General features: G+C 46.2%; 1 protein-coding gene across 2 annotated transcripts in view; it reads left to right on the top strand.

Moving 5' to 3' along the window:
- The first annotated feature begins 4,233 nt into the window (after positions 1–4,233).
- The window catches only part of Npy4r2 (neuropeptide Y receptor Y4-2), a 39,545-nt gene continuing 17,883 nt past the window's right edge, over positions 4,234–25,895 (top strand). The window contains exons 1-2 of one of the 2 annotated variants that reach the window (XM_034498193.2): positions 4,234–4,463; positions 9,502–12,855. In XM_034498193.2, coding sequence (XP_034354084.1) covers positions 9,561–10,688 — 1,128 coding nt within the window. In that variant the 5' untranslated portion in view covers positions 4,234–4,463; positions 9,502–9,560 and the 3' untranslated portion in view covers positions 10,689–12,855. Of the gene's footprint in view, positions 4,464–9,501; positions 12,856–25,895 lie in introns of those variants that run through there. The other variant, XR_013109446.1, reaches the window with a different exon arrangement.

Raw genomic sequence — 25,895 nt, 5'->3', positions numbered from 1 at the left:
TTGGGGCAGAGGCTGGGAATAGTGACAGAGAATCTGGGAATAGCAAAGCACTCCTTCACACTCCCTCAGCAGAGGCAGCCCGATCTTCTCCTTTCATTTGTAAGCTGTGGAGAGGTAGCTGCTTCCCGCCCTTGCTCATGTCTGGGTGGCCCACTTCACCATCCAAAAGCCTCTCTTCACTGGACTATGGAGAGAGAATTCTGCCTCCTGCCTTGACTAAGACTGTCATTTTGCTCTTTCATGGTCTTGCCTTTCCCTTTCTGGACATCTCACTTAACTGCCAATGACAACTTATTTTCATTATCTATTTTTATGACCACTTATGCTAATCATCTACATTTCTTATTTTTATTTGAGCTTCTCCACATTGCTGTTATTTTGCCCTAGAACACAGGATATTTCCTTAATCCATTCTGCCACCCTTTGCAGTGAAACATTATTTACTTATGTAATATTAACTTTTATTTACTTACCTTTGAAATGTAGTGTCTTGCTATGTCACAAGGTTGGCCTTGAACTTACGATCCTCCCGCAGTTGGCATGACAGGACTATGCCATCACACTTGATTTGAAATTCTCTAAAATTTTCAGCCATTGTGTTGTATTTTCAAGGGTCCTCTCTTGCTTTTTGTCGTTTCTTTTGCTTCCTTCCAATCTGCCTCTGTTAGATGGATACAACTATGTCTGTAATCCAAAACCCAACAGGAAGCTTTTGATATCTTAACACGCTTTTCTTTTTTGAGATCATTTTGATACATCCTCCTTGTGCTGTTAATTTTCTAAGCATATTGGCGACTGTTTATAGGAGTGAGCAAATGTGCTTTCCCTTGGGTGGCTGATGTGGCATTTGCTCCATCTTCTAGGGAAAATTAGGACAACTGTTTTACCCATGGGAGCTTTGTGCTCTTAGGCCATGCTTGGATGGCTTGCTTAGAATGAGCAGATGTGTGTGTGTGTGTGTGTGTGTGTGTGTACTCAAGAGTGCACTTGCACAGGATAGGGAAAGTAAAGACACATTTCCTGGAGGCCTGGGTCTCTAACAATGAGGACAAATTTTCTGTGTGGAAACAGGCTCGATGAACATTATCTGCAAATTAATGCAATGGTAGTCACTAACCACAAAGTGTTAGGTGGAGGGTGAATCTAAGGGGGGCAATAGTCAAAGAAAAATGCTCAGGGTGACTGTAGCTGTTCACCATGCCCGAGCCTCAGGTCCTCCTAAGACTATGATGGATAATTCAGCGAGGAGTGTAGGCCTGACTAGAAATGACAGTGGTTGATCCTTAGGAGGGGAGAGTGAGGGTGTGTGGGAACTCAGGGACAGGGTATGACTCAGTCTGGGGTGCTTCTTCACAGCCCCTGCTTCCTCTCAACAGCCTTGTGGATTTTAGTTGCAGCTCCACTGTAAGCAGCTGAGATGGCGCTTCCGTGTTCAGACTGTGACCACTTCCCACACTGGCTGTCACTGTGGGGACAGCAGCTGTAAGTGGGCCTGACTTCAAGTCTTAGGAATCTTCCATCAAGGAGAAGTCTGTCTTTTTGACCCTCAGCTTGCCTCACTGGGCCAAGGAACGTACTGACCTCGAGTGAACTGAGAGATTAAGAAACATTCAGGGATTAGGAAATGCCTTACCGTCAGCCTGGAGGGCTGAACGCACCTGATGCTGCCCGCCCTGCATTCCAAAACGATTCTTGTGGAACATTCTGAGGGATGAGCAGTGAAGCCTGCTCCAAGTTACTAAGAAAGATCAGGTGGGCCAGCTGTTCTTACAGCAGGAGGGAAGTCACATCTGGGGAATGCAGCCTGCCAGCAGAATTTTGCAGATAGGTCAGCTGGCCCTGGATGCCAGAGAGTGGGGTTATTCCTGGGTTTTCTACGTGGGCTCTTTAGATGCTCTACTTGTGCTAGGACAGTGGTTCTCAACCTTCCTAATCTTCGTGTTGTCATGATCCCCCCATCATAAAATTATTTCATTGCCACTTCATAACTGTAATTTTCCTACTGTTATGAATCATAATGTAAATACATGATATGCAGGATGTCTGATATACCCCCTTTCCCCATGAGTTACCACCCATGGATTCAGAACCACTGTGCTAAGGCCTGGCTCTGGGGCCACTAGAGGGCGCTGTTCCTTTCCCCAGCAGAGACAAAGTGTGAAACATTTTGGGTCACACTAGGAATATAATGACAAGAAGCTACCCACCTTCTAAAGGGGTCATATGGTCCTAGAAAAGGACCTTTAATCCTGGACTCAAATCCCTGTCCTCCTAGGTACAAGGTGAATTTTCTGGAGGATACCCTACTTTCTCTTTTCTCTTCCTCTTTTTCCTCCTCCTCCTCGCCCTCCTCCTCCTTCTCTTTCCCCTGTTTTCCTTCTTCTTTGGTTTTTCAAGACAGCATTTCTCTTTGTAATAGCCCTGGCTCACCTGGAACTCAATTTGTAGACTAGGCTGGCCCGGAACTCACTCAGATCCACCTGCCTTTGTTTCCCAAGTCCTGGGATTGAAGGCGTGTGCCACCACATCCTGCTTGATACTCCACTTTTCAAGGCTCAGTTTTCTCACCAGTGAAACTGGATGATGATAGTTAGAATAAGGGTGAATACTCCAGCTGGCACAGGAGCGGTGCTAGTTTCCCTGCCTGCTCAGCTCCTTTGCTAGCCCATGGGTGCTCAGGCCTGTGAAACTGGTAGTGGTTCTCATGTGTTCATGTGGAAGCTGGCCTCCAAAGGCTCCACAGGCAGCCCAGGTCCTTTGTAACTGCCGGGTGATGGTAACTGTCTGAGATGCTGCGTGAACACAGGAGCCAGCGTTCATGGCTCTCTCTGTTGGAGCTGAGTGACTTCTATATGGGCAATGATTTCAGATGTTTTCCTTCCAGAAGCCACCATTATAATTAGGTCCTGTAAAATAAATTGCTTCTTCTGTCAGATTTGCCTTCATTGGTGCATCTATGCGAGGCCTGGATGATGACAGAGACGAGAAGATACAGAATGAGGAGACAAGTGTATCGTCAGCCATTCCATTTGCTTCTGCAGCAGGGCCAGAGGCTTGCAGGAGTGCATTATACAGTGAGGGCATAGAAGCTGGCCTGAAGGAGAAGCAGCATATTGCAGCCTGTCCTGGGATGAGAGTGGTCCCCGAGGAAGAGACAACAGGAACAAACCACAGCCAGCGAGCAGAAGCCTGGATGTGTAGCAGGGTTCCTGTCCTAAATCTGGCTGTTTCTTGGCAGGGCAATTTCAGGTCTCTCAGTTGTGGTCCCTTTGCTTCATCAGGGAGGCAAGGATGACAATACCCATCTCTCAGAGCAGTTGTGATGATTAAATGAGGTAATTTCTGTACAGCTTTCAGTACACCTTAAGTGACAACTGAAGGACCACTGGCCACAGTGCCAGGAACCATTTCAACAGGGACCCACCTAAGAGTCTCTGTGTATGGATTATCCTGTTACCCCAGGAGGCCCTCTAAGCTCAGATGAGCTTACCATGTGGCCTCTTTGGGGAAGGGATACCTTATTGTATTAGAAGCAATTACCTGGCTCCTCATCTAATCCCACTGCCACAACCTTGCCGGTCTGTCCAGGAACGTTTTGATTGCTTTTCTGGAAGCCCACTCTTTCCCTCTGACTATGCTGCCTTAATACCCCCAGCTCTGCCTTAGGCCTTGCTGTGCCCTCTGTTTGGGTCACCATCTAAAGAGGACACAGGTCAACTTGCTGTCTGGACCTTAATTCATCTCTTTTCTGCTTCTCCAGGCCTCAGAGCTCTGAAACGATGGCATGACACTGGGATCAGATCGCGTCTCACTCAACTCTGTGTGTACAGTCAGACAAAAAGGCTCACAGCATAGGCTACAGTTAACACGGGGCTGAGTTTATGAAAGGTGTCTAGTGTCCGTCCATCACCCCGGACCCCTCCCCGGGATCTCACTGTGCTCTTGGAACCCAGAGAAACTAGCTTTTGCCTCCTAGGTTCTGGGATTAAAATGCCACTGTTGGAAAGCATATTTTCTTAAGAACATTCCATGGTTAAGGAAACAGAGATTGAGAGAGAAGGAGGAAGAGCGAGAGCGAAAGCGCGGTGAACATGCAGTGAAGCTCCCCTGCAGGTTGCAGGCTGACTTGTGGATCTGACTCTTGAGCTGCCTTTACTTCGCCTCCTGGGGGCTGGCCGTGGGTGCGGCTCCCGAAGTGGGCGGTGCTATAGTTTTGTGGGCGGGTGTGGACTCTGGCTAAGGCAAGGACCAGCGGGTGGCCCGGGGCTGAGGAACAGAGTCAGTGCAGTCAGTTTCAGGGAGAGCTCAAGGTACCAAGCCTCCAGGACGCTGAGGGCGCTGATTGGCTGAGGCCCTGGTGGGCTTCCGACCCCGGACTTGGTGTCACGTCTACAGACAGTAAACCAGGGCTTGGTTCTCCAATCTCCTCACCTGGGACTCGCGGTGGCCTGGTACCTTGCCAGGTGAGTGCATCTGAGGAAGTAAGCTGCATATCTGAAGTGTCAAAGCGTGTGTAGGCAGGCATTCAGAACTGGTGGCTGGTTGTGGAGATTTTAGGAGAGGATCATCTGCCAGCAACTGTCCTTCCTAAGGTGATTGATACATTGTGTTCATTGTTTTTCCTTTGATTAGGAAAGGGCACAGTGGAACTTTGGGCCAGGGGTGGCGGTGCGGGTGGCGTTGGTGCTACACACTTATGCTCACATTTCAAAATGAAGTGCAGACAGGGTTTTCCTGACCTTGCAGAATATGCTCCCCTTCAACCCAGGGTTATCTCCCCCTGCCAGTTCTTGGGGGACTTGATGACAGCAACCCTGGAAAATGAATGTGGTCACCAGGAGGAAAGTCAAGTCAACACTTCTTCAGACCTAGGACTGAAGAGGCAGGCCATTCATTGTTGGGCTTTTTGATTTGTCTTGTGGGTCAGGCCAGTGAACTGTCCAACAGAGGATTGAGGGAGGGCTTTGAGGACAACCTTTCAGGTGTCTGAACCACATCCCAGCATCCTTAGAGGCTCCCCTGGGACCTGGCTTCCTAGAGGAGTAGTAAGTGGGGTTTTGTCAATGGATCAGGGATATATATCTGTCTTCAACATCTCCTGGCCACTTGTGCATCAGCGTTGGCACAAGCTTACTTCTCTCTCCTCTTTCCAAAAATCTGTGTGTGGCAGGAGGGCTGCCAGGTTGACCAGGGATCCAGTTCTGCTTCTCACAGATGTAACCTTGGCCAGGGCCCCTCATCTCACTAGTTCTCCTCCTGAAGACGGAACCAATGGAGTTGGACAGATGGCTCAGTGGTTAAGAGCACTGGCTGCTCTTCCTAGGGACCTGGGTTTGATTTCTGGCACCCACATAGCAGCTTGCAGCCATTTGTAATTCCGGTGCCAGGAGATTTCAGTCTCTCTTTCTGGCGTATATCAGCACCAGACATGCATATGGTATGCAGATATACATGCAGGCAGAACACGCATACACATAAAATAAAAATGAAAGTTTAGCTGGAGCTAGTAGCGTTAGATGGGACTATATGAATTTGCCATCTTTTACAGCTCAACTACTGACCATGCCATAGGGCTCAGCCTACTAATACCTTCCTGGGGGGACTGTGGCATAGCTTATTGTTCAGTAGGATGACAAGTGAAAACCAATGTTTCTTCTGCCCCGTGTCTCCTAGGAAACATGAACCCTCAGGATAAGGTAAGGCCTTGCCTTCTTGCCTGTCTTCTTGAGGAAGGGTATCTACAGCCTGTCTTCCAAAATTCCTTCCAAACACGCCAATCTGATCCTCCTACTTCAGTGGGCCCAGTTCTGCTCCAAGCTGGGTATCCCCCAGGTTGTCCACGGGAGTATGCTCATAACAGTGACTTTTGCATGCTTGTTGTGATGGCTTTTCTGTGTCTATCTGGAGCCTCATCTCTGGGTGAATGGTGGAGGAAGCACATGGGGTTCATTTTGAGTTAACTACTGGCTGCAGATGGGGTTGATCCTCAGCTCTGAGACAGGAAGTGTGGGAGTGTGACCCCCTTCCAGTCATGGAGCCAGAGGAGTCCTGCCTTACACGTGGGCTCTGAGCAGGGCAGGGCATGAGGATGCCACATGAGAGCTATTTGAGACCAGGTGCTAGTAAAGGATCAGCATGGTAATGGGTCCTGGCATATGCCTTTGTTGGAATATCCTTTTCTGGATTAGCATCAGGCAGCTGCAGTCAAGTAGACACTGGGCATGGGCTTGTGTGGTTCTGTGGCCAGCTCCTGATGGGAAATGAAGTCCCTTAGGATGGAGTTGGTGAGATGAATGGGAAGGGATTTATATTTGATAAACACTTATGATGAGCCAGTTTCGCCAGGAGGTGGCAAAGAAAGTTCATGAATGGGACCTTTTCCATTCAATTGCATCATTTGCCCAAAGACAGATGCTGATCTGAAAGATGTTCAGGATGTCCACCTTCCACCTTCCTATTTCCCACAGTTTCTTTGTCATTCCTTGCCCTAAGTCTGAGCCAGACTGCCCCACAACACAGTTGCCACTCAATGTCTCTTGTTGGGAGCCGACTTTAGTAGAAAGCGGCTAGATCAACTTTGCAGCCATCTGGAACCATATACCCTGATGAAAGACTTGGTTGTCAAAAGCCTATAACAGCTGAAGCACACTCTGATAAATATATTGTTTATCCCACATAGCTTGTTTTGCTGTTTAGTGACCTCAGCTGTATGGTGCACGTGGTAAAGTGTTTTCACCTGTGTTCTCCTGCTTGTGTTTATAAATACCCCAGATTGCCTTTCAATAAAGAGAGACAAGAGAGAGATGTGACGAGAATTAAGACCTGACCACATACCCTGTCTTGTCTCCATTCTTCGCGTCGCTTGCCCTTCCAGCCCCACTCTCTCTCTTGACCAGAGCACTTAGCCCCAAAGCGTTGAGGCAGAGTGAGGGCCTCAACTGTCTCTCCCTTATATTGCTGAGGAACCTGGGCTTAGACAATCTTAGTGACTCACAAAGCTGCTGGGCTGATGGGTGGCAGAGCCATTATTTAAACCTAGGACAAGGAATAGCCTGGCTGGTTTAGGATCCTGGCTTGGCACTCTGCTCCTTTCTTACATACATGTGATAGTTTCATTTGTTTGGCAGGAAATTCTGTCATTGACTCTAGAAGTTCTCAGATGACTTGGGACTAAGCACAGGCTCTTGAATGGAAAGTCTCCCCTACCCACCTTTACCTTGGTTTCTCTGAGAAAAAAGGACACGAACCAAGGAAAACTCTGTATGCTGCCCCTTTAAACGTCCCTTTCCTTCGGTCTTGGCTTTTTCAGAGTCTTGACCTACCCTCTACATCAAAGTGATCTTTCTGGAACACACATGATTGCTGTCCGCCTTTCATTGGCTCACCCACCACTCCTGGTCTGCCTCAGCTCTCCAGCCTCATCCTTTCTCCTTCTTTCTCCCTCTTTGGCTCCCACTATTCTGACTGCTTCTTGTCTTCGGAGGCTGCCATCTTTCCTGCCGCTGTGCCTTTGTGTGCACTATTCTCCATACCTTGAACTCTGTCCCCTCCTTTGTCTATTTGTCTCCTTTTCGGTCTATGAACTCTAGATTCCACACCATCTCTTCTTTCTCACTGCCCTTAGTGCCATCTCTAATCCCAAGGTACCCACAGTACTGACTGCGGCAGGAGCACTGTGGCCTTGAGGTCTGTCTGCATGCCCAATGATCAGCTTCTCCATCTTGGAGGACCATGGCCCCTGTCCTTACCCTAGGGCTCTGTCCACATTGGTTAAGCAGATGCATGAAGCAGTCATCATTGCCTAGAGCCTTCCCTGCTTCTTGACTCTCCTCTGGTCATGCTGGTGTTACCCTACACTGATGTCCTCATCCTGGCTGATGGCCAGACAACGTCTGGGCTTCTTTTTCTTTTGCTACCTCTGGGCCAGTGCATCTGGCACAGATTCATGTAGCTGTGGCTTCTGTTTCCTTTCAAATCCTAGTCCTTGTGTTTGGCTGGGTATATTTCATCTTGTTATATTTGGCCAAATGCTTCTGTGTCCAGAAGACAGTGGTGCCAGACAACCCTTCTTCCCCTGGAGAGTTGGCAGTCCAAATAACTAGACTGTAAACCATCTGTTAGATTCATTGGTTTTGTAAATGGTCAGGTGAGAGACTCACATTCACTGGTCAGGCCAAGTGAACAGTGAGGGACATTTGTGACCTCTAGAAAACCAATTTTATTGATCTCTGGCTAATTTGACCTTTCTGTCAAGACTGCACTTGATCACAAAGATGAGTGTATATTGAGAGTGAGATGTATATTCAAAAACAGGCCTGGCTTATTAACACATGGCATCCAGGAACTGTCTCAGAGAGACTATTCTGATAGGAATACCATTTTTTTCAAAATTTGGCCCCCAAATCATGTTCAGCAAAACCCTACAGGCCAGTTGCTAAAATACAGATCCCCTGGCTCCATCCCTGGCTCACTTGCCTGTTTTTCCTGGTGAGGGGCCTTGGAAAGTTCACTTTGAACATGCCCCTGTGATGACCCCGATGTTTAGTCAAGGTTGAGAATGGCAAGTTTGTGGGATTAATAATGCCTGGAAAACTCATGTGCTGATCTGCAAGAGAATGTGCAACAGTATGGTGGTTGACCCTCCATGTCAGGCCCCATCAATGGCATTAGTTCTTGACTGACTTGGAACCCAGGGTCTGGAGAGTCAGTGTTGTTTGAGGATCCATTTGTTCAGGAAGCCCAAGTGGAAGGGTAGCCAGTGCCAGGGGATGGAAGTATGTCAGGCGACTTGAGCATAGGTCTGTGGAATGGAGGGTAATGAGCACCACATGTTGGCGGCAGATTTATGTATGGGTACTGTAGGCAGCATGGAGAAGGCAGTGTACTGATGAACCAGTTTTCATCCCTGGCTGCCCTCACTTGTGCCATGTGCCACCTCAGCAACAAGGCAGACGGAACGCTGGGGTCTGACACTAGGAGGGCGCACTATGTGTCAAGCCCCAAAGTTCAGGTTCCATGGATGCCGTAAAAGCCTGAGAGGGTCACCTTAGAGGATCTGTTGCTGTCTTTGTTGAGATGAAGTGATAAGGGCTTTCTATGCTCCAAGCTCTTCCTCATTAGAACAGCCTCAAGTCCTGAAGTTACAAGGAGCTTGTTGGGCAAGTTATGGCACCTCCGAGACAGTCAAATGTCTCATTAGCTGTGTGAGTATGAGCAAATAGCTTCCTGTGTGGCTTTTAGGTTCTTCACCAATGAACAAGGTTGACGAACTTGTCATAATGAGGTAGCGAATATGTAAACCATGGAGTACCGTCTCTGACACATAGCAGGTGCTGCCTGTAAGGGAGTGAGTGCTGGATGCCTGTCTCTTACCTTAATCTTTATATGATGGCTCCCAATGCCATGAGATATAAGCAGCTAAGAACATCCTCCCTTGCCCTTATTCTTACCTGGTTCCATTTTAGATGCATGATCCTTGAGTTCCATTTGTTTGCTTTGCAGGCTGCACCTCTGAAGTGGGCTCTTTAGTCTTGGAGTTTCTAGATCTTCTCACACCCACCATGAATATCTCTCATTTCATGGCCTCCCTCTTCCCAGGATCCCTACAGGGTAAGAATGGGACCAACCCACTGGATTCCCTCTATAATTTCTCTGATGGCTGTCAAGACTCGGCAGACGTGTTAGCCTTCATCATCATCACCTACAGCATTGAGACTATCTTGGGGGTCCTGGGAAACCTCTGCTTGATATTTGTGACCACAAGGCAAAAAGAAAAGTCCAATGTGACCAATCTACTCATTGCCAACCTGGCTTTCTCTGACTTCCTCATGTGCCTCATCTGCCAGCCACTCACGGTCACCTACACCATCATGGACTACTGGGTCTTTGGTGAAGTCCTTTGCAAGATGTTAACTTTCATCCAGTGTATGTCGGTGACAGTCTCCATCCTCTCACTGGTCCTTGTGGCCCTGGAGAGGCACCAGCTCATTATCAATCCAACAGGCTGGAAACCCAGTATTTTCCAGGCCTACCTGGGGATTGGGGTCATCTGGTTCATCTCTTGTTTCCTCTCCTTGCCTTTCCTGGCCAATAGCATCCTGAACGAACTCTTCCACCACAACCACTCTAGGGTTGTAGAGTTTCTGGAAGACAAGGTTGTCTGCTTTGTGTCCTGGTCCTCAGATCACCACCGTCTCATCTATACCACCTTTCTGCTGCTCTTTCAGTACTGCGTCCCTCTGGCCTTCATCCTGGTCTGCTACGTACGCATCTACCAGCGCCTGCGGAGGCAGAGGCGTGTGTTCCAAGGGCACACTTGCAGCTCACGAGTGGGGCAGATGAAGCGGATCAATGGCATGCTCATGGCAATGGTGACTGCCTTTGCAGTTCTCTGGCTGCCTCTGCATGTGTTCAATACTCTGGAGGACTGGTACCAGGAAGCCATCCCCGCTTGCCATGGTAACCTCATCTTCTTGATATGCCACCTATTTGCCATGGCTTCCACCTGTGTCAACCCTTTCATCTACGGCTTTCTCAACTTCAACTTCAAGAAGGATATCAAGGCTCTGGTGCTGACCTGCCATTGCAGCTCACCTCGAGGGGAATCCGAACATCTGCCCCTGTCCACCGTGCACACAGACATCTCCAAGGGATCTACGAGGATGGGTAGCAAGTCTAACTTCATATAGTCGTGACTGGGCTTTTCCCTACCATTTTCTTTTGACAAACCCTTTCATTTAACTAAGTAGACACATTGTGAGCTGCAATAGCATCGTATCATTTCTGGCTTCTGGGGCCCAGATAGGCTGGGAAGAAACTTGAAGCTTGGCATTCAGCTGGTTTAGCTATTTGCTTCTGGGAGAATTCTGAGTAATGATTCTGCAGATGACAGAGGGAACTTTGTGGCTTGAGCTGCAAGGGTGTTAGAGCCAGAAATGGCTGACTCTTGCAGTCAGTCAGCACAGATGCCTGGCCCCAAAGCCTTCATCCATGTCCTGACCATTTAGCTAATTTGCCCTTGGTGATGTGCTCTGCTCTTTCAAGGGATGTTGAGTGTTTCGGTATGGGTTGGGTGTTGGTAGGAGCAGGTGCTGGGAGTTAGGAGTCTGCTTAATAGAGTACTTGCTGAAAAGAATGGGCAATAGGAATAGTATGATAAATGTGGCTGTCTTACCTATGGAGGTCAAAGTTCAGTGCCCCTCCTGGCTGCGGAATGGGGTCCAAGGCATCCTCAGTGTGTGGACTAGACAGCTTGTCCTTAGAAAGATTTGCCAAGATTGCTTTTGGTCCACATAAGATAGGATATTGCAGTCCAGTTCTGACTGACTAGAGCAATCTTCCAATACAGTGAACCACTAGTCCCATGGGAGACTTATCTCCACACTGAACAGGTCTGATGGGCTTCCTGGTTCTGGTCCCTTACCCAGCATGTGTGAGACTGATGTCCTGGGCAGGTGCTTTGGAGCCACGACTTCTTTCTACCTGTCTCAGCTTTTGGCTGCATCTCCAGTCTAGCGTTTTTTTTGTTCCTGGATTTGAGACAATTTCTTTTCTTTTGAAATGGGGTCTTACTGTGTAGACAGGCTTGTCTAGTGCTCCTGCCAAGCCCCCTTCTGAGCACTGATTAAGGCATAAGCCATCACACATGATGAAAGATGGACTTTTAAAGCACTCTTGTTATCTGGTATAGACTACTATACCAGACTGACTACTTCATATGATCAACTCTGAGCAAAACCCAGACTCTCAGACCCACCCTGGCAAGATGACATTATCTGAACTAACAAAGACCTGGGGCCTCAGACTTCTCTTCTTCTCAGAAGCTCTGGAATATAAGCTTTTACTAATTAGGCTTAATGAGGCCAGGTTGCCAGTGGTCCAGATGAGATATTTAGTGAAGGTGTTAGGAATCAGGGTGTGATATAGAAGCTTCACTGAGCATCTTCTGTTTTCCTCCCCGCTTAGTTAGGATGATATTAGCCTACCTGGATGGTTGTTTCCTGATCCTGGTGTCATGGTGTCCTGGTGTCTAATGGCCCTTGAGATTTCTTCGTTACCAGCTTCTTTGATGTTTACTATCCTAAGTATGGTCTGAAGACCAGCAGCCCTCGAAACTGGAGGATGTTAGATCTACAGAGTCTTTGTTGTCCCCACAGATATGCTGAATACAAATCTGCATTTGGTGAAAATATGTAGGTTAATTGTAGGCACACTGATATCAAGAAGCTTTGCTTTAGGAAACAGAAACCCTGGGGCTTGGGGTTATGGTGTGAGAGCGGGCAGACGTGCACTCTGGGGTCTGGAGTAGATCCATGTTCTGAGCATGTCTTTAAACTTTGAAGTGCTGGAAAGGTATGCTCTGTTTTGGCTGTCATTTCTCTGGATGCATGTGGACATATTTCTCATGAAGCTTTTTTATTATTTCAATAAATACTTGCCAAATACATTGCTTGTAAAATTCCATCCACAGGGAGCCTGCCCTTTGTATTCTGCTGTGTTTCACTTAAAACCGTACCGTTAACAGTTTTCCATCAGTTTCCACGGCTGTTCCAGTAAAAGCTGGGACCTCCCAGTATTTCTATGTAACTCCTTACAGGTCTGCTGGGGAGAGCTGCTATGTAGAAGTTAGTAGCTGCTCCCTATGTAGGAGTGATAGGGTTGGAGCTGGAGACATATTCCTGCAAACAAGGCCTGGGATTTCTGAGACTATATATTAAGCCTTATCAAACCATGACAGCAAGAGCTCAACCCTGTTTAACTCTGGCCCTTTCCTCTTAAATAAACAATCTTGACTTGCCTTTTCCATTGTAAAAGTAATCATGTTGTAAAATAAACTGAAAACAAAGGAAATTGTCATTTTGGAACTCATTTTTAGTTAGTATATGCATATGTCTGTTTTGAAAATGTGATTGAAATTAAATAGTGTATGTATTTATGTTTACAAGTATATACTACTTAAGGATCATGTATATAATATTTACAGGATTATTTCACCTGAGGTAGGATATTGCTATGAGACTTAGGCTATTATGGAACTAACTGTATAGTTTAAGGTGGCCTCCAGTTCATGATTCTCCTGCCTCTGTCTCTCGAGTCCTGGAATTATTGTCTGGCACCACCATAGATGTCTTAGTTTAGTTTGTTTGTTTCATCTTAGAAATTTTTCCTCCCTCCCTCCCCCCCTTCCTCCCTTCTTCCTCCCTCCCTTCCTTCCATTAACTTGTTCATCAAGTATGCTAGATACTGTATTAGCCTCAAAGGATACAACCATAAGCACGGTGATCTCTCACTGTTCTCACTGTTATCTTTAATTATTCTGAAGTTATGTTCAGGGTATAGCCATAAACCACATAAAAGACAGAGATGGGAAAGAGAGATTTATTTATTTTTAAAAAAGATTTGTTTTATCTTGACTCATGTGTAAATGCATGTGTAAGTATGTGTATCTATGTGTTTGTTTGTGAACGTGAATACATGTGCCCATGGAGGCCATAGGCATTGGGTCCCCCGGAGATGGAGTTATAGGTTGTTATGTAGCACCTGACATGGGAGCTGGGAGCCCAGCCAGCGCTCTCTCTAATGCTCTCAATCCCCACCATCTCTCCAGCTCTGGGCTGCTGTTGAAGATTTACCATTAGTACAAAGTCATGTGCAGTTACCTGGACTAGAGGATATCGCTGTTCTTCCTTCTGTGATCTATCCAGCGCTGTGAACACTCACCTTTCTAAGTTTATCTGCTATCTCTTTGTGGAGCTGCAGGGGCTTCACATGGCCATGCAAGAGGTGGTTGTTGTGTGAAGGAGAAATGCCCAACTTAGGTTCCTGTATTTGCATACTTAGTCCCCAGTTAGTGGAAATGTTTGTGGAGGTTGTGAAACCTTTAGGGGGTAGAACTTGCTGGAGAAAGTACTCACTGGGGGGAGGACTTTGAGGGTTTATAGCCTTGCCGAACTTCCTGTTCTCTGTCTCCTGTTGATTTCCAGTGAGTGAATGAAATGTGATCTCTCAGTTTCTTGCTCCTCCATCTTCCCCTACACTGTGGCCTCCATCCCTCTGGAACCGGAAGTCAAACCCCTTCTTTCCTATCTTGCTTTTGTCAAGAATATTTTATCGCAGTAACAGAAAAGTAACTAACTCAACTGTACAATTCATCATCTAAACTGAGGTACTCGAGACCTCAGGAGAAACTCCCAGGAAACAGGAATGGGAGAGGGTCCGACTATATAGATAAGTCCAACCCTTTAACACAGCTTGATCACAGCAATCTCTCTCCAGCCCATCATTCCTGTCCTTTGTGTTCTGGTTGTATGACTGCAAAGGGCACACAATCCTCCAACATGCCTGGGCTTTAAACTGTGTATATTTACTGTCGTTATTTATTCTCCTGCCTTCCTGAAACCTTCTGCCCTTATCAATGCTAATACTTCACTCACCGTTTAAGTAAGTTTAAATTCCACTTTTCCTTCAAAACACAAGCCCACTGTCACCATGAATTATTGAATCCATCTAACAAATACTGATATCTTATTATGTGGCAGGCAAATGGTGAACAAGACCAAAAGAAATTTATCATCTAAACTGAGTTTTTTTAAAAAATTAAATTATTATTATTATTTTTTACTTATTCACTTTACATCCCTTCCAATTACTGTCCCCTCCTGGTCATCCCCTCCCACAATCCTTCCCCCATCCTCCCTCCCTTCTTTTCTGAGCGAGTGGGTTCCCTTCTGGGTATCCCCCAACCCTGGCACTTCAAGTCCCTGTGAGGATAGGCCCTCCCTCTCCCACTGAGGCCAGATAAGGCAGGCCAGCTAGAAGAACATATCCCACATACAGGCAACAGCTTTTAGGATAGCTCCCAGTCCAGTTTTTATGGACCCACATGAAGACTAAGCTGCACATCTGCTACATATGTGTGGGGAGGCTTAGGCTCAGCCCATGTATGTTCTTTGGTTGGTGGTTCAGATTCTGAGAGCCCGAAGGGTCCAGGTTAGCTGACTCTGTTGCTCTTCCTGTGGAGTTCCTATTCCCTTTGGGGCTGCAATCCTTCCTCCTATTCTTCTTTTAAGAGTCCTCAAGGTCCACCTACTGTTTGGCTGAGGGTGTCTGTATCTGTCAGAGTCAGCTGCTGCGTGTGGACTCACGGGAAACAACTTGCTCCTGTCTGCAAGCATAACGGAGTATCATTATTAGTGTCAGGGGTTGGTGCTTGCCCATGGGATGGGTCTCAAGTTGGGCTGATTATTGGTTGGCCATTCCCTCAGTCTCTGCTCCCCCATCCCTGCATTTCTTGTAGACAGGATAAATTTTGAATTGAAAGTTTTGTGGGTGGGTTGGTGTCTTTCTCTCTCCACTGGGGTTCCTGCCTGGCTATAGGAGGTGGCCTCTTTAGGTTCCATATCCCCAATGTAGTGAGTTGCAGCTGATGTCACCCCTATTGATTCTTATCCCAGATATTTATCTCGTACTGGAGATGCCCCCCACCTCCTCACCCCTGTCAGTTGAGATTTTCATAGCCATCTATCTACTCATCTCCCCTGTATCTTCCCCACACCGACCTGATCCTGAACTTCCCTTTTGCCCCTTCTTCCCAGTTCCCTCCCTCTATCTGCCTCTTATGACTATTTTATTCCCTCTTCTAAGTGAGATTCAAGCTTCCTTGCTACAACCACTTTGGAAATCAGTTTGGCAGTTTCTCAGAAAAGTGGGAATACTTCTACCTCAAGACCCAGTTGTACCACTCCTGAGCATATATCCAAAAAATGCTCCAACATCCCACAAAGACACTTGCTCAACTATTGTCATATCAGCTTTATTCATAATAGCCAGAAACGGGATGTTCCTCAACTCAAGAATGGATAAAGAAAACGTGGTACATCTATGCAATGGAATACTATTCAGCTATCAGAAACAAAGACATCATGAATTTTACAGGCAAATGGATGGAACTTGAGAATATCATCCCGTGTGAGGTAACCCAGTCCCCAAAGGACATACATGATATATACTCACTTACAAGTAGATATTAGCCATAAAATACAGGTACCATGTTACACCCCAAAGACCCAAAGAAGCTAAATAAACTGATGTTCTTAATATTGCTTTATATGGACCTCATGACTTATGTATGGTCCTAAGGATGGGCACTGTGATGTGCTGTGCTTTCTCCTGTGCTGTGGATTTCAGGATTGAATAGACACATCCATTGTCTTACAAGATTGTGAACTCATTGAGAGCAAAGCCCAGGAAACCTTTTTACATCCCTGTGTCTCTCATTACTGTGTGACTAGAGCTTGGCCATGTGCAGAACTAAAAAAGGTTATTTACTTAGCTTAAAGAGGACTTTCTTTTTTGACAACCCATTCAAGGTTCTCCAAGAACCCATGAAGGATTAATCAAAGAAAAAGCTGAATCTCTAATGACCCTAAGGAACTCCCCACCCAGCCCTCAGTTTTGTGACTCAAGGGGGATGTGTGGCTGGGTAATCATGACTTGTTTTCTTCTTGTTTCAACATCACCTCTTACTTGAAATTTGTTCTCTTTGACTCTGAAAAGATTTTATTCAAGTAACCAATTGGAGGCCAGTCCAGAGCCCTCTTAAATGCACATCCCTTCATTCATATATATGTGAATAGGACATTCAGTTAGTTATTGTTCTGACTTCCAAAGAAATCAGACTGGAAATAGGCCACACATTCAGAACAAAGAATACTAGGCTGATGGTGAAAACTTTGAGCTAGTGCCTGTGAGGTCATGTGCTTTGTGAGGCCAGCATCCTGTACCACCTTGGAGATGGCATTTGTGGTCTTCTGGGCATGGCAGATGGAAGCAAGTTTCCCAGAGAGAAGGCCTCTTTTAGAATCCTTTGCTTGGGGTTGGGGAGATTCCTCAGTTGGTAAAGTGTTTGCCCTGCAACCCTGAGCACCCAAGTTTGAACCCCAGAACCCACATAAAAAGTCAGGCAGGCTGGTATGTATTCATAATCCAAGCGCTGGAGATACAGGCAGACTCTTGGTGTTGCTGGCCTGACAGTCTAACCCAATAAACAAGCCCTATGGCCTAGTGAGAGACCTTGTCTCAAGAAACAAGGATAATAACTCTTGAGCAGTGGTTCTCAACCTTCCTAATGCTCTGACTCCTTAATACAGTTCCTCATGTTTCAATGACCCCCAACCATAAATTATTGCTACTTGGGGCTGTAATTTTGCTACTGTTACTAATAGTAATGTAAATATCTGATAAGCAAATTGTCTTAGGTGACCCACAGGTTGAGAACCACTGTTCTTAACAAGCAATACCCAAGGCTGACTTTTGTCCTCCATGAACATCTGTGTGCTTGTGTTCGAGCACAAACACACACCTAAACACACACACATACATATACACACATATACCCTCAAACACACACACACACACACACACACTTTTGCTTTATGAAGACCACATACCTCTTCATCCCACATATGTGTAGCAGACGAGAGGCTTGTGTCATTGGCTGTGAACACTGGACTGTTCCCCAGGTTCTGGTCATGGTCAGAGTATGCTACCATTTGGCAGTGGAGCTTCATCCCAGTGGAAGAAAGACTGAGGTTTCTCCAGGTCTGGAAAGATAGGAATAGGACAATCAGGATAGGAATAGCCTGCATGTGGAAGTAGACTCAAATTCCTCATGACTTCATCTCACATAGTCAGCTCCTGTGGCAGACTGCTTCCTTCTGTAACCATGGCTCTCCAGAGACAGAACTCATGGTCTGTCTCCCAGAGAAACAAACATTAAGTCACATTATCTTCACAATTAAGGCAGCCCAATGGACTTCCCACAAGCTTGGGGGCAATGAGCTGACTCAGTCTCTTCTCCCTGTCTGTCTGGGTGAGCCTGAGTCCAGCCTCCATGTAACTCTTCCTAACCCTCAACTTTCGGTGTGAACTAGAGGGAAGAGCACAGGCTTTGGAGCCATAATGACCTGAAGTCTGAGGTCTATCTAGTACTTCTTCAGTCTCAGCTCCTTCTTTGAGAAATGAGGACAATGCGTCAGTATTGGCTGTCACAGAAGGCCCTCCTAGATTGGTTTTGTTTAAATAGGGTGCTTGTTTAGGTTCCCCTGCTTAGAGAAAGAGTTGACAGTGAAACTCTAGAAAGGAACTCTAGAAGAAACCAGGGACCCCTGAGTCCCATGGGACTCTGTGTGGGTAAGACATAGCCCATCAGTGTGTCCAATTCTCCAGGAGGATTTACTATCTCCAGGAGGAATTACTGTCAGCCAGCCCGAGTTGGATGATTTAGGGTTTTTGCTACTGAAGAGATGATGTGCTTCCTCAATTCCAATTTGAGATGTTCCAGGAAGGAATCTGAGTGGCCAGGTTTGTTTAAAATGTTTGGTTAGCCAATGGGGCAAAGAGCAGTGGAGTACTGTAAGAACATGGATGAGAAAGAGGTGTTTCAGGGGAAGGTTGAGAACTTGGTGGAAATGACAGAAAGCTCATGGGCATGGTGAGAGGACTATCCTGGCCATCCTGAAACACTCTCTATACCAGGCTGGCCTCAAACTCAGTGATCTGCCTGCCTCTGCCTCCTGGGTGCTGGGATTAAAGGTGTGCACCACCATCACCTGGCTTTGATTTCTGAGTCTTGAAATGCTTTGTACAATGACATCACAGTCATTATTATGGACGGGTAGCTTCTATGTATGTGCAAACCATCAGACACTATACAAAGCTTAAATTAAATTACTAAATTTATTATAAATCATTGTATTAATTTGTTGACCGAGTGCACAAAACAAAGCTAGAATTCCTAGGTGTGTGAGGAGAGACTGGAACAGGAAGCTCCCATCCTAGGGCTGGAGAGCAAAGGGACCAGTTGGATGAACTAAAATTGGGAAGTTGGGGATTGAGGAGAGAGCCTAGTGGGTAAGCACACTTGGACCTAAGTTCAAATACCCACCACTCACATAAAAAGCCTGGCATAGCCATTCATGCATATAAGACAGGAAAACTCTGGGAGCATGGTGGTCAGCTAGCCTAGCCCAAATGTGACAGAGTTGCCTCAGAAGTTAAGGGGGAACAACAGAGAAGAATATTTGCTTTTCTACTCTGGCCTCTGCAATGAATGCACAGGTGAGCGCATCTGTGCATGCATGTATGTATCACACACATGCAAATGCACACACATACACATGGACATACACACACACACAAATATAAATAAAACTGAGAAGCTGGAGAAAGAGGCCTGTCTGTGCTGCTGTCTCATAGGGACACACCCTGAGGCTGGCTCTAAAGGTGTTAATGTGCAAACTGCACTCCTTCACATCTTTTGGGAAGAGCAGCCACTGATGGGGGAAGGATCAACAAGAAGTTCTCCCAGGAGGGGCAGCAGATAGAGAGTGACTACCCAGTCAGCCTCTTGGATTCCTGTGGGGAGCCAAGAGAAGGTGGCTATCATCCTTGCAGCTATCTTGAGCCATATACCCTGACAAGAGACTTGATTACAATAGCCTACAACAGCTGCGCACACTCTGATATCTTGTTTTAGATACTCAGGATTTTTCCTTGGGTGTGTGAGACTTAAAGGTGTGTGATTTAAGGGTGTGACTTAGAGATCAGATTTAGAGACAAGACCTAAGGGCATGACTTAAAGGCGTGACTTAAAGGCGTGGCTTAGAAGTGAGACATATAAAAGGGGAGAGGCAGACAGAAGAAATTATTATTAAGTATTAGGCACTTAGCCCTTGGAGAAAGAACTTGGAACTGGGAAAGAGACTAGCAACTGGAACTAGGATTAGGTGCTAGGAACTAGGGACTAGGAACTCAAGACTTGGGACTTGGACTAGGAAGAGAGACTGAAGAATAATCGGGATTGAATCGCACTCTGTCTGGTCTCCATTCTTCGCACCCATCCTCATTCTCTCTCTTGCTGAACCCTGACCCTCAGACTGGAGCAGCTTGGGGCAGTACGAGCTGAGCCGGAACAATTTAGCCCCCAAGGCTTTTGGCAGTGCGGGTTCCAACATTGATAGAGTGGTCCTCAACATTTTGGCGCCTAACGTGGGGCAGCTCGGGCTGCAACAGATTCCCATTAATGCACTAGATTGGTAGACTCTTTTGGAAAGAACTAGTCACACAGAAAGGGGCTTGCAGAGTCCCAGCCATTGATCATGAAGTGTTTGGAACGTGATGAGAGATGCTAACTTACTGGCATTGTGCCACTCAGAGATGGCCTCCCCAACACTTTGTTCAAGGGAGCAGAGGTTTACAGTGCACCCTGCAGCAAGACCTGCATGCAGCTGATGTCCTTGTAAGGCCTCATTCAGGATTGCTGAAGGTCTGAAACCTGACCCAGAGCCCAAGTAGAAGCTGGGTTATTCAACTCAGGGTTCCCTGGAAGCTGGCATGTGTTACATTCTTGTTAGTCTATTTTGTACCTGTGATACTTGCCCAGGTGTGGGCCTACTGTGTGTCTGTTTGCTGTGAGAGTCCTCTGGAGTTCTTGGAGATTGTTAGTGCCTTTGGGTAAGAAGCTATAGTTCTTGCCTTGAGTTTTATCCTCTGAGACGCTCACCCTAACCCTGTGATAGTCTCTGAACATGCCTGTGTGACACTAGTTAGGGTCAAGAGGCTTCTGGATTATTCCACCCCCCCCCCCCCCCCCACACACGCACTATGTGTCTGGAGTTTGCCACTCTCTCCATTGGCACTGGCAGGTGCTTGACTTCAGGATTCCTTCTGAGTAGGTTTTTCAAACAACACAGGCTTCCAAGATATTCATTATGGTAGCCACTGGCCACCTGTGACTTGCCCATATTAAGATGTGCAAAGTGTAAATCACATGAAAAATTTTCAAAACTTGTTTACCATGAAAAGAATATGAAATATCTCATACATTTTTTTAGATTGATAATATATTGAAATGGTAATAGTTTAGGCATATTGGGTTAAGGTATGAAATTTACTTATACTCTTTTTTTTAATACAAAAAAAAGCTTTAGGTTCACAGAAAAATCTAAGTAAGTGTAAGAGTTTTCTATATTCCCAAGGCCTCCATTGAGGCATAGCCTCTCCTGTTGCCCACATCTCTACCAGAGCGGTACATACCATCTTACAGACCCAGAATCATCAGTTAGATTCGATGACCTAGATGCTAGCGTTCAGTCCCTGGTGATGTCCATTGCATGGGTATTGACAAAAGCATAGTGACGCATGTCCACCATTCCAGGGACACACTTCCACTGTCCTAAGAACCCTCTCTACTCTGCCTCCTCATCCTACTCTTGTCTGCTGGCAGTGCCTTCTCTCCACTGTGTATTGTTGACTACCGTGAAGCTGGGCTCATAAGTCATGAAGCCTTCTCTCTCACTCTGTTAGCTGCATGTAAGATTCCTCCATGTCCTTTTCATGGCTTATAGCCTAGTTCTTTGTAGGACTGGATGATATTTCATCTTCTCAACACACCACAGTGTAGTCGTCACTCACCTGTCTTGAAGTACATGTTGATTACCTATAGTTAACTACGAGGCTGCTGTAAACATCCATGCAGGGCTTTGTGGAAGCAAGCTCTTGACTTCTCTGAGCAGACACCACAGGGTGCTGTTACTGGGTGGGTAACACTGCTTGGCTTGTTAGAATCTGCAAAACTGTTTCTCTAGGTGGTTCTGCTGTCTTGCTTCACCTTCGGCAGTGAAGGATAGTTTTGATCTCTCCCTTGCATTAGATGTTAGACTTGCTCGTTCTAATATTCTCACAGTGGCACCTCATCGTCATCTATAGTTCTCCGATGACATCAGGTATGGAGTGTCTTCTTGCATCTCATTTGCCTCTGTGTATTTTCTTTGGCAAGTCTTTTATCCATTTTTTTTTAAAAATTGGATTGTTTGTCTTCAGAGTTCTTTGCATGATTCAGATAATAATACTTCATAAAATACATTCTTCCTAGCTGGAGGAAATATTGTTCCCAATCTGAGGCGTGTCTTCTTCTTTCCAAAATTTACATTTACATTGGTCGTGGTGGTGCACACCTTTAATCCCAGTACCTGGGAGGCAGAGATAGGCATGTCTCTGTGAGTTTGAAGCTAGCCTGGTCTACAAAGTGAGTTCTGGATAGTCAGGGCATTACACAAAGAAAACATGTCTAAAAAAAATTCACAGTTACAATCATGGCTTTTTATCTCACTTTAGGCCCTGTTGTAAAGCCACCCCAACTGTGATGTAGGTGACACCTGCTCCTTTGTGTAGATGGAACAAGGGTTCCTTTAAGCTGTCTGCTCACCTAATATCACATCTTACATTCTTAATGCAAGTCTGGTAGGAGGACACTGGCATGTCACCAAATATGCCAGGAGATGCCACTGAGCCAAGGGCAGGTAAGATGGCCCAATTCTGCATCCCCAACCATCTAACTGGACTCCAAGTCTGTGTCCAATCAGGTTCATGGCCCACTTCCCTGAACCTCTTAGCCCAAGGTCTTGTCAATCTCCTAGATGACATCAGCTCAACAGTCCAGGTCATTGCCCCAGAATGAGAAGTACACTTGTTTTTTAACTTATCTTTGTCTCAAGGCTGTCTGTGGGTTGCAGAGCAATTTATTTTTATAGGAAGTGTGGGGTGTAGCTTGCTGAGCAGGGGCTATCTCATCCCAGACAAGCAGAATCTTGAGCAGTGCATGGAATCAGAGAAGATGATGAGGCTGCACAGAAAATCCCCTGATGGCCATGCTCCTCCTGCCACAAGTCCTCCCATTACTGTCCTGATACTATCCTCAAGTGCATATCCAGAGTTCTTCCCAACCTGGAAGTTAAGGGAACTCTGTGTCTAGTCTCAAGCCTAATTCTTGTCTAGAATTCACCTGGGCATTCAAGGAACCTAGGTGGATCCTGGTGGTCATATTCTCACTGTGTAGTGAGTTCCATGTCACTGACCTCCTGAGGACTGGAAGTCAATAGTTCTCTACGTCTTAGCTTCCATGTTAGTCAAATGGATGTTTGGACCAGATTACGTCCAGTAATCTGTGCTTCTCAAACAACATCATTTCTTTATCTCTGTTGGAACTGGAATGGTTTTGACTCTCCAACCTCTCCACTGAATAAAGCAAGAGAGAATAAATAAATAAATAAATAAATAAAGAAAGAAAGAAAGAAAGAATAAATAAAGAGTCAGGACTTAGTGGAGCACCTGACATGTGGAGAAAGTTCAGGTTTTGTTACGCTCCATGGTGATGCACTTTCATGAGCACTTGTTTCATTTTTCTGTCTTGCATGCTCAGACCAGAGTTTGATTTTGTGGTTTGATTAATCTATTCTTTGAAGTTGAGATTAGCCATGTCAGAGTTGTATAAATTGCTGTTAAAAGACAGACAACAGCCTCTTTGTTCCCAGTTATTCCTAAGACATGTTCTGCACACGGTACTAGATGAGAAGCCATAAATGTCCAATAAGTTGAGAAACAAATGAATGACTGGTATACTGTCAGCCTGGGGTCCAGCCTGGGCTCCAGCCTGGGGTCTAGTCAGGGGTCCAGTGATGCTGATCCTGTACTATGAAGTCAGGACAGACACTTCCCTGGTAGCTTCTTCATAGAACTGCCTGCCTCTGCTTCACTCTGGCTTCACTTGGCTGGCCTGGCTCAGGGAAGGGGAAACATCAGTGGCTAATCCTCATGCAAAGAACACGAGGTCTCTTCCTCTGGGAAAGTTTATCCCACAACAACGACATTGGTTCGGTTGTTCAGTCTCCCAAATGGTCAAACACCAAAGTCATCTTCATTCTCTCTTGCTCTGCAGACTTTGTCCTTGCATCCTACAAACGCGACCAAGTCTCACATTACAGAGATGCTTCTCATGACTTTGCCAATCCCTCCTCCAAAGTGTTCCACAATCCTGGTCATCGTTGTCACTTTCCCTTTGCTTTTCAACTGACCACCATTTTGATTTCAACAGCTGCTCAATGTAATTATCCTCCGGAAAATCACAGATGTCTTGGTCTCAGCCATGGAGTTTGGATCCTTACTCTGCTTGAGTTTTTGTTGTGTTTTTAGGTTTCTCCTCCAATTAGTTTTCATGATGTGACTCCCATCTGGTCCTATCTCTGATGCTGCTTGACAAGCTTTCTGTCCCCCAGACATTAGGCTGTTCTTGGGTTTGTTTTGGCTTTTCTGTCCCACATCACACTCCCCTCCTGAGTAACTGTGCATGTTTCCAGGCTTCGAGACAGGTTGGCATCTGTCTCTCATCTTTACATCTCCTCCACACCCCATTTAACAGCAAGCAAACAGGAGCCCCTCTGGGGTTCCTGCTGGATTTTCTACCACAGCCCCTCCTGTCATAAGCATCTTTAGGAGGATTGCCCCTTTGGGAACATCTGACTTGCTCTTACCCCTTTGGCTCACTTCATCATGGAAGTCTCCCCCAATGGACTCTCTGTCTTTTGTCTTACAGGTTAGTGGTCCCTTCACACCAGTCATAGCCTTGGCTCTGACTGTGCCATTTCTCTGTTCCTTCAAGCTACTGGATAGAGTTGCAGTTCTTATTATATGTGACCCTGGGCCTTCCTGGCCTTCCTAGAGCTGGCCTTCTCATCTTGTTTGCTCTACATTCCATTCTGGCACACTCTTTGTCTTCTGTTCCTTAATGTGCTACCTTTTGTCCAACTTGATGCCTGTTGTGTCTCTGTATATTTTTCAGTTCTATGTTTAGCCTCCCTGGCTCCCTTGTTTATTTCTGCATCCACTGAGCATGCTCTCAAGGCTTTATTGAGCATTAGGGAATCTGAGAGCCGGAAAGATAAAGGACTGTTCTTGCTGCCTTTCCCCTGCCTGTCACTACTTAAGCACAGGGTTGGGCCTCTGTCTCCTGGGTAGCTACCAGAGTGTGAGAGGAGAGTGCGCTGATTCTCACCATGAGGAACAGACAAGGAGTTAACAGATGCTTGGAGCTGATGTTAGCCTCCAACAGGGGAGCAAGGAAAGGCCAGGCCACAACCTCATCTTCAATGACAGTCAATGTTGCAGCATCAAGTAGTAGCACAGCAAATAAGGTTCTCCTTAAAGAGCACTGAGCTAGACTTGGGGGTCAAGGAGAATGAGATTAATCACACATTTAAGCAAGTGGAACAGGAGACTTGAGACACACACACAGAGAGAGAGAGAGAGAGAGGGAGAGAGAGAGAGAGACAGAGACAGGGACAGAGACAGAGACAGAGACAAACAGACAAAGGCAGACAGAGAGGAGAGGATAGTAAGGAGAAGGTGTTAGGTGACTGTACCCTGCCAGTCCTTTGGTGGAAGTAGCTTCAGTACTTTATCACACACCATACTGCTTCTGCTCAGCAGAATTGTTGACACAGGAATCTACCAAATTTGTCCGTATCAGCATGGAGGCTACAAAGCCAAGGCTTGTGTGACTGTGCAAGCATGTGAACATCGAAGACAGGACTGAGCAGGCATTTGGAGTGATTTTTAGAAATATTTAATAAGCATGGGTTCAGAGAAGATAGGAACTGCTGTGCAGTCCTCCAGGAGGCCACGCATCCTGCCTCATTGGTGTTTCTGTCTTCCCTGCTGCACTCTGTTGGGTTTTGTGGCCAGAGTCGTCCTCCAGGTTGATCCTTCTCAGTGTTTATGATGTGCAGGGTGTGAGAGGGGAGGAAGCAGATTCTGTGGAGCATTGATGACTGGGGATCGATGTCAAGTGGTCAACGTGCCAGACTACCAAAGGTGGGGTTGTTAAGATGGAAGAGGCATCCTGGAGGATCTTATAGTTTACAGAAGGAATTATGCGAAAATCCTCATCCCTTCCCTCCCTTCTTTCCCCTGCCCTCTTCTTCCTTCCCCCTCTCTCCCTCTCCTTCCCCTGTTCCCTCCCCTCCCCCTCTTCTCCTTTTCTTTTCTCCTTTCCTTTAAATCAT

Source organism: Arvicanthis niloticus, chromosome 3 (genome assembly GCF_011762505.2).
Source record: "Arvicanthis niloticus isolate mArvNil1 chromosome 3, mArvNil1.pat.X, whole genome shotgun sequence".
Lineage (NCBI taxonomy): Eukaryota > Metazoa > Chordata > Mammalia > Rodentia > Muridae > Arvicanthis > Arvicanthis niloticus.
Note: the sequence above shows the minus strand (reverse complement) of the source record. Positions and strands in the feature narration are given on the sequence as shown.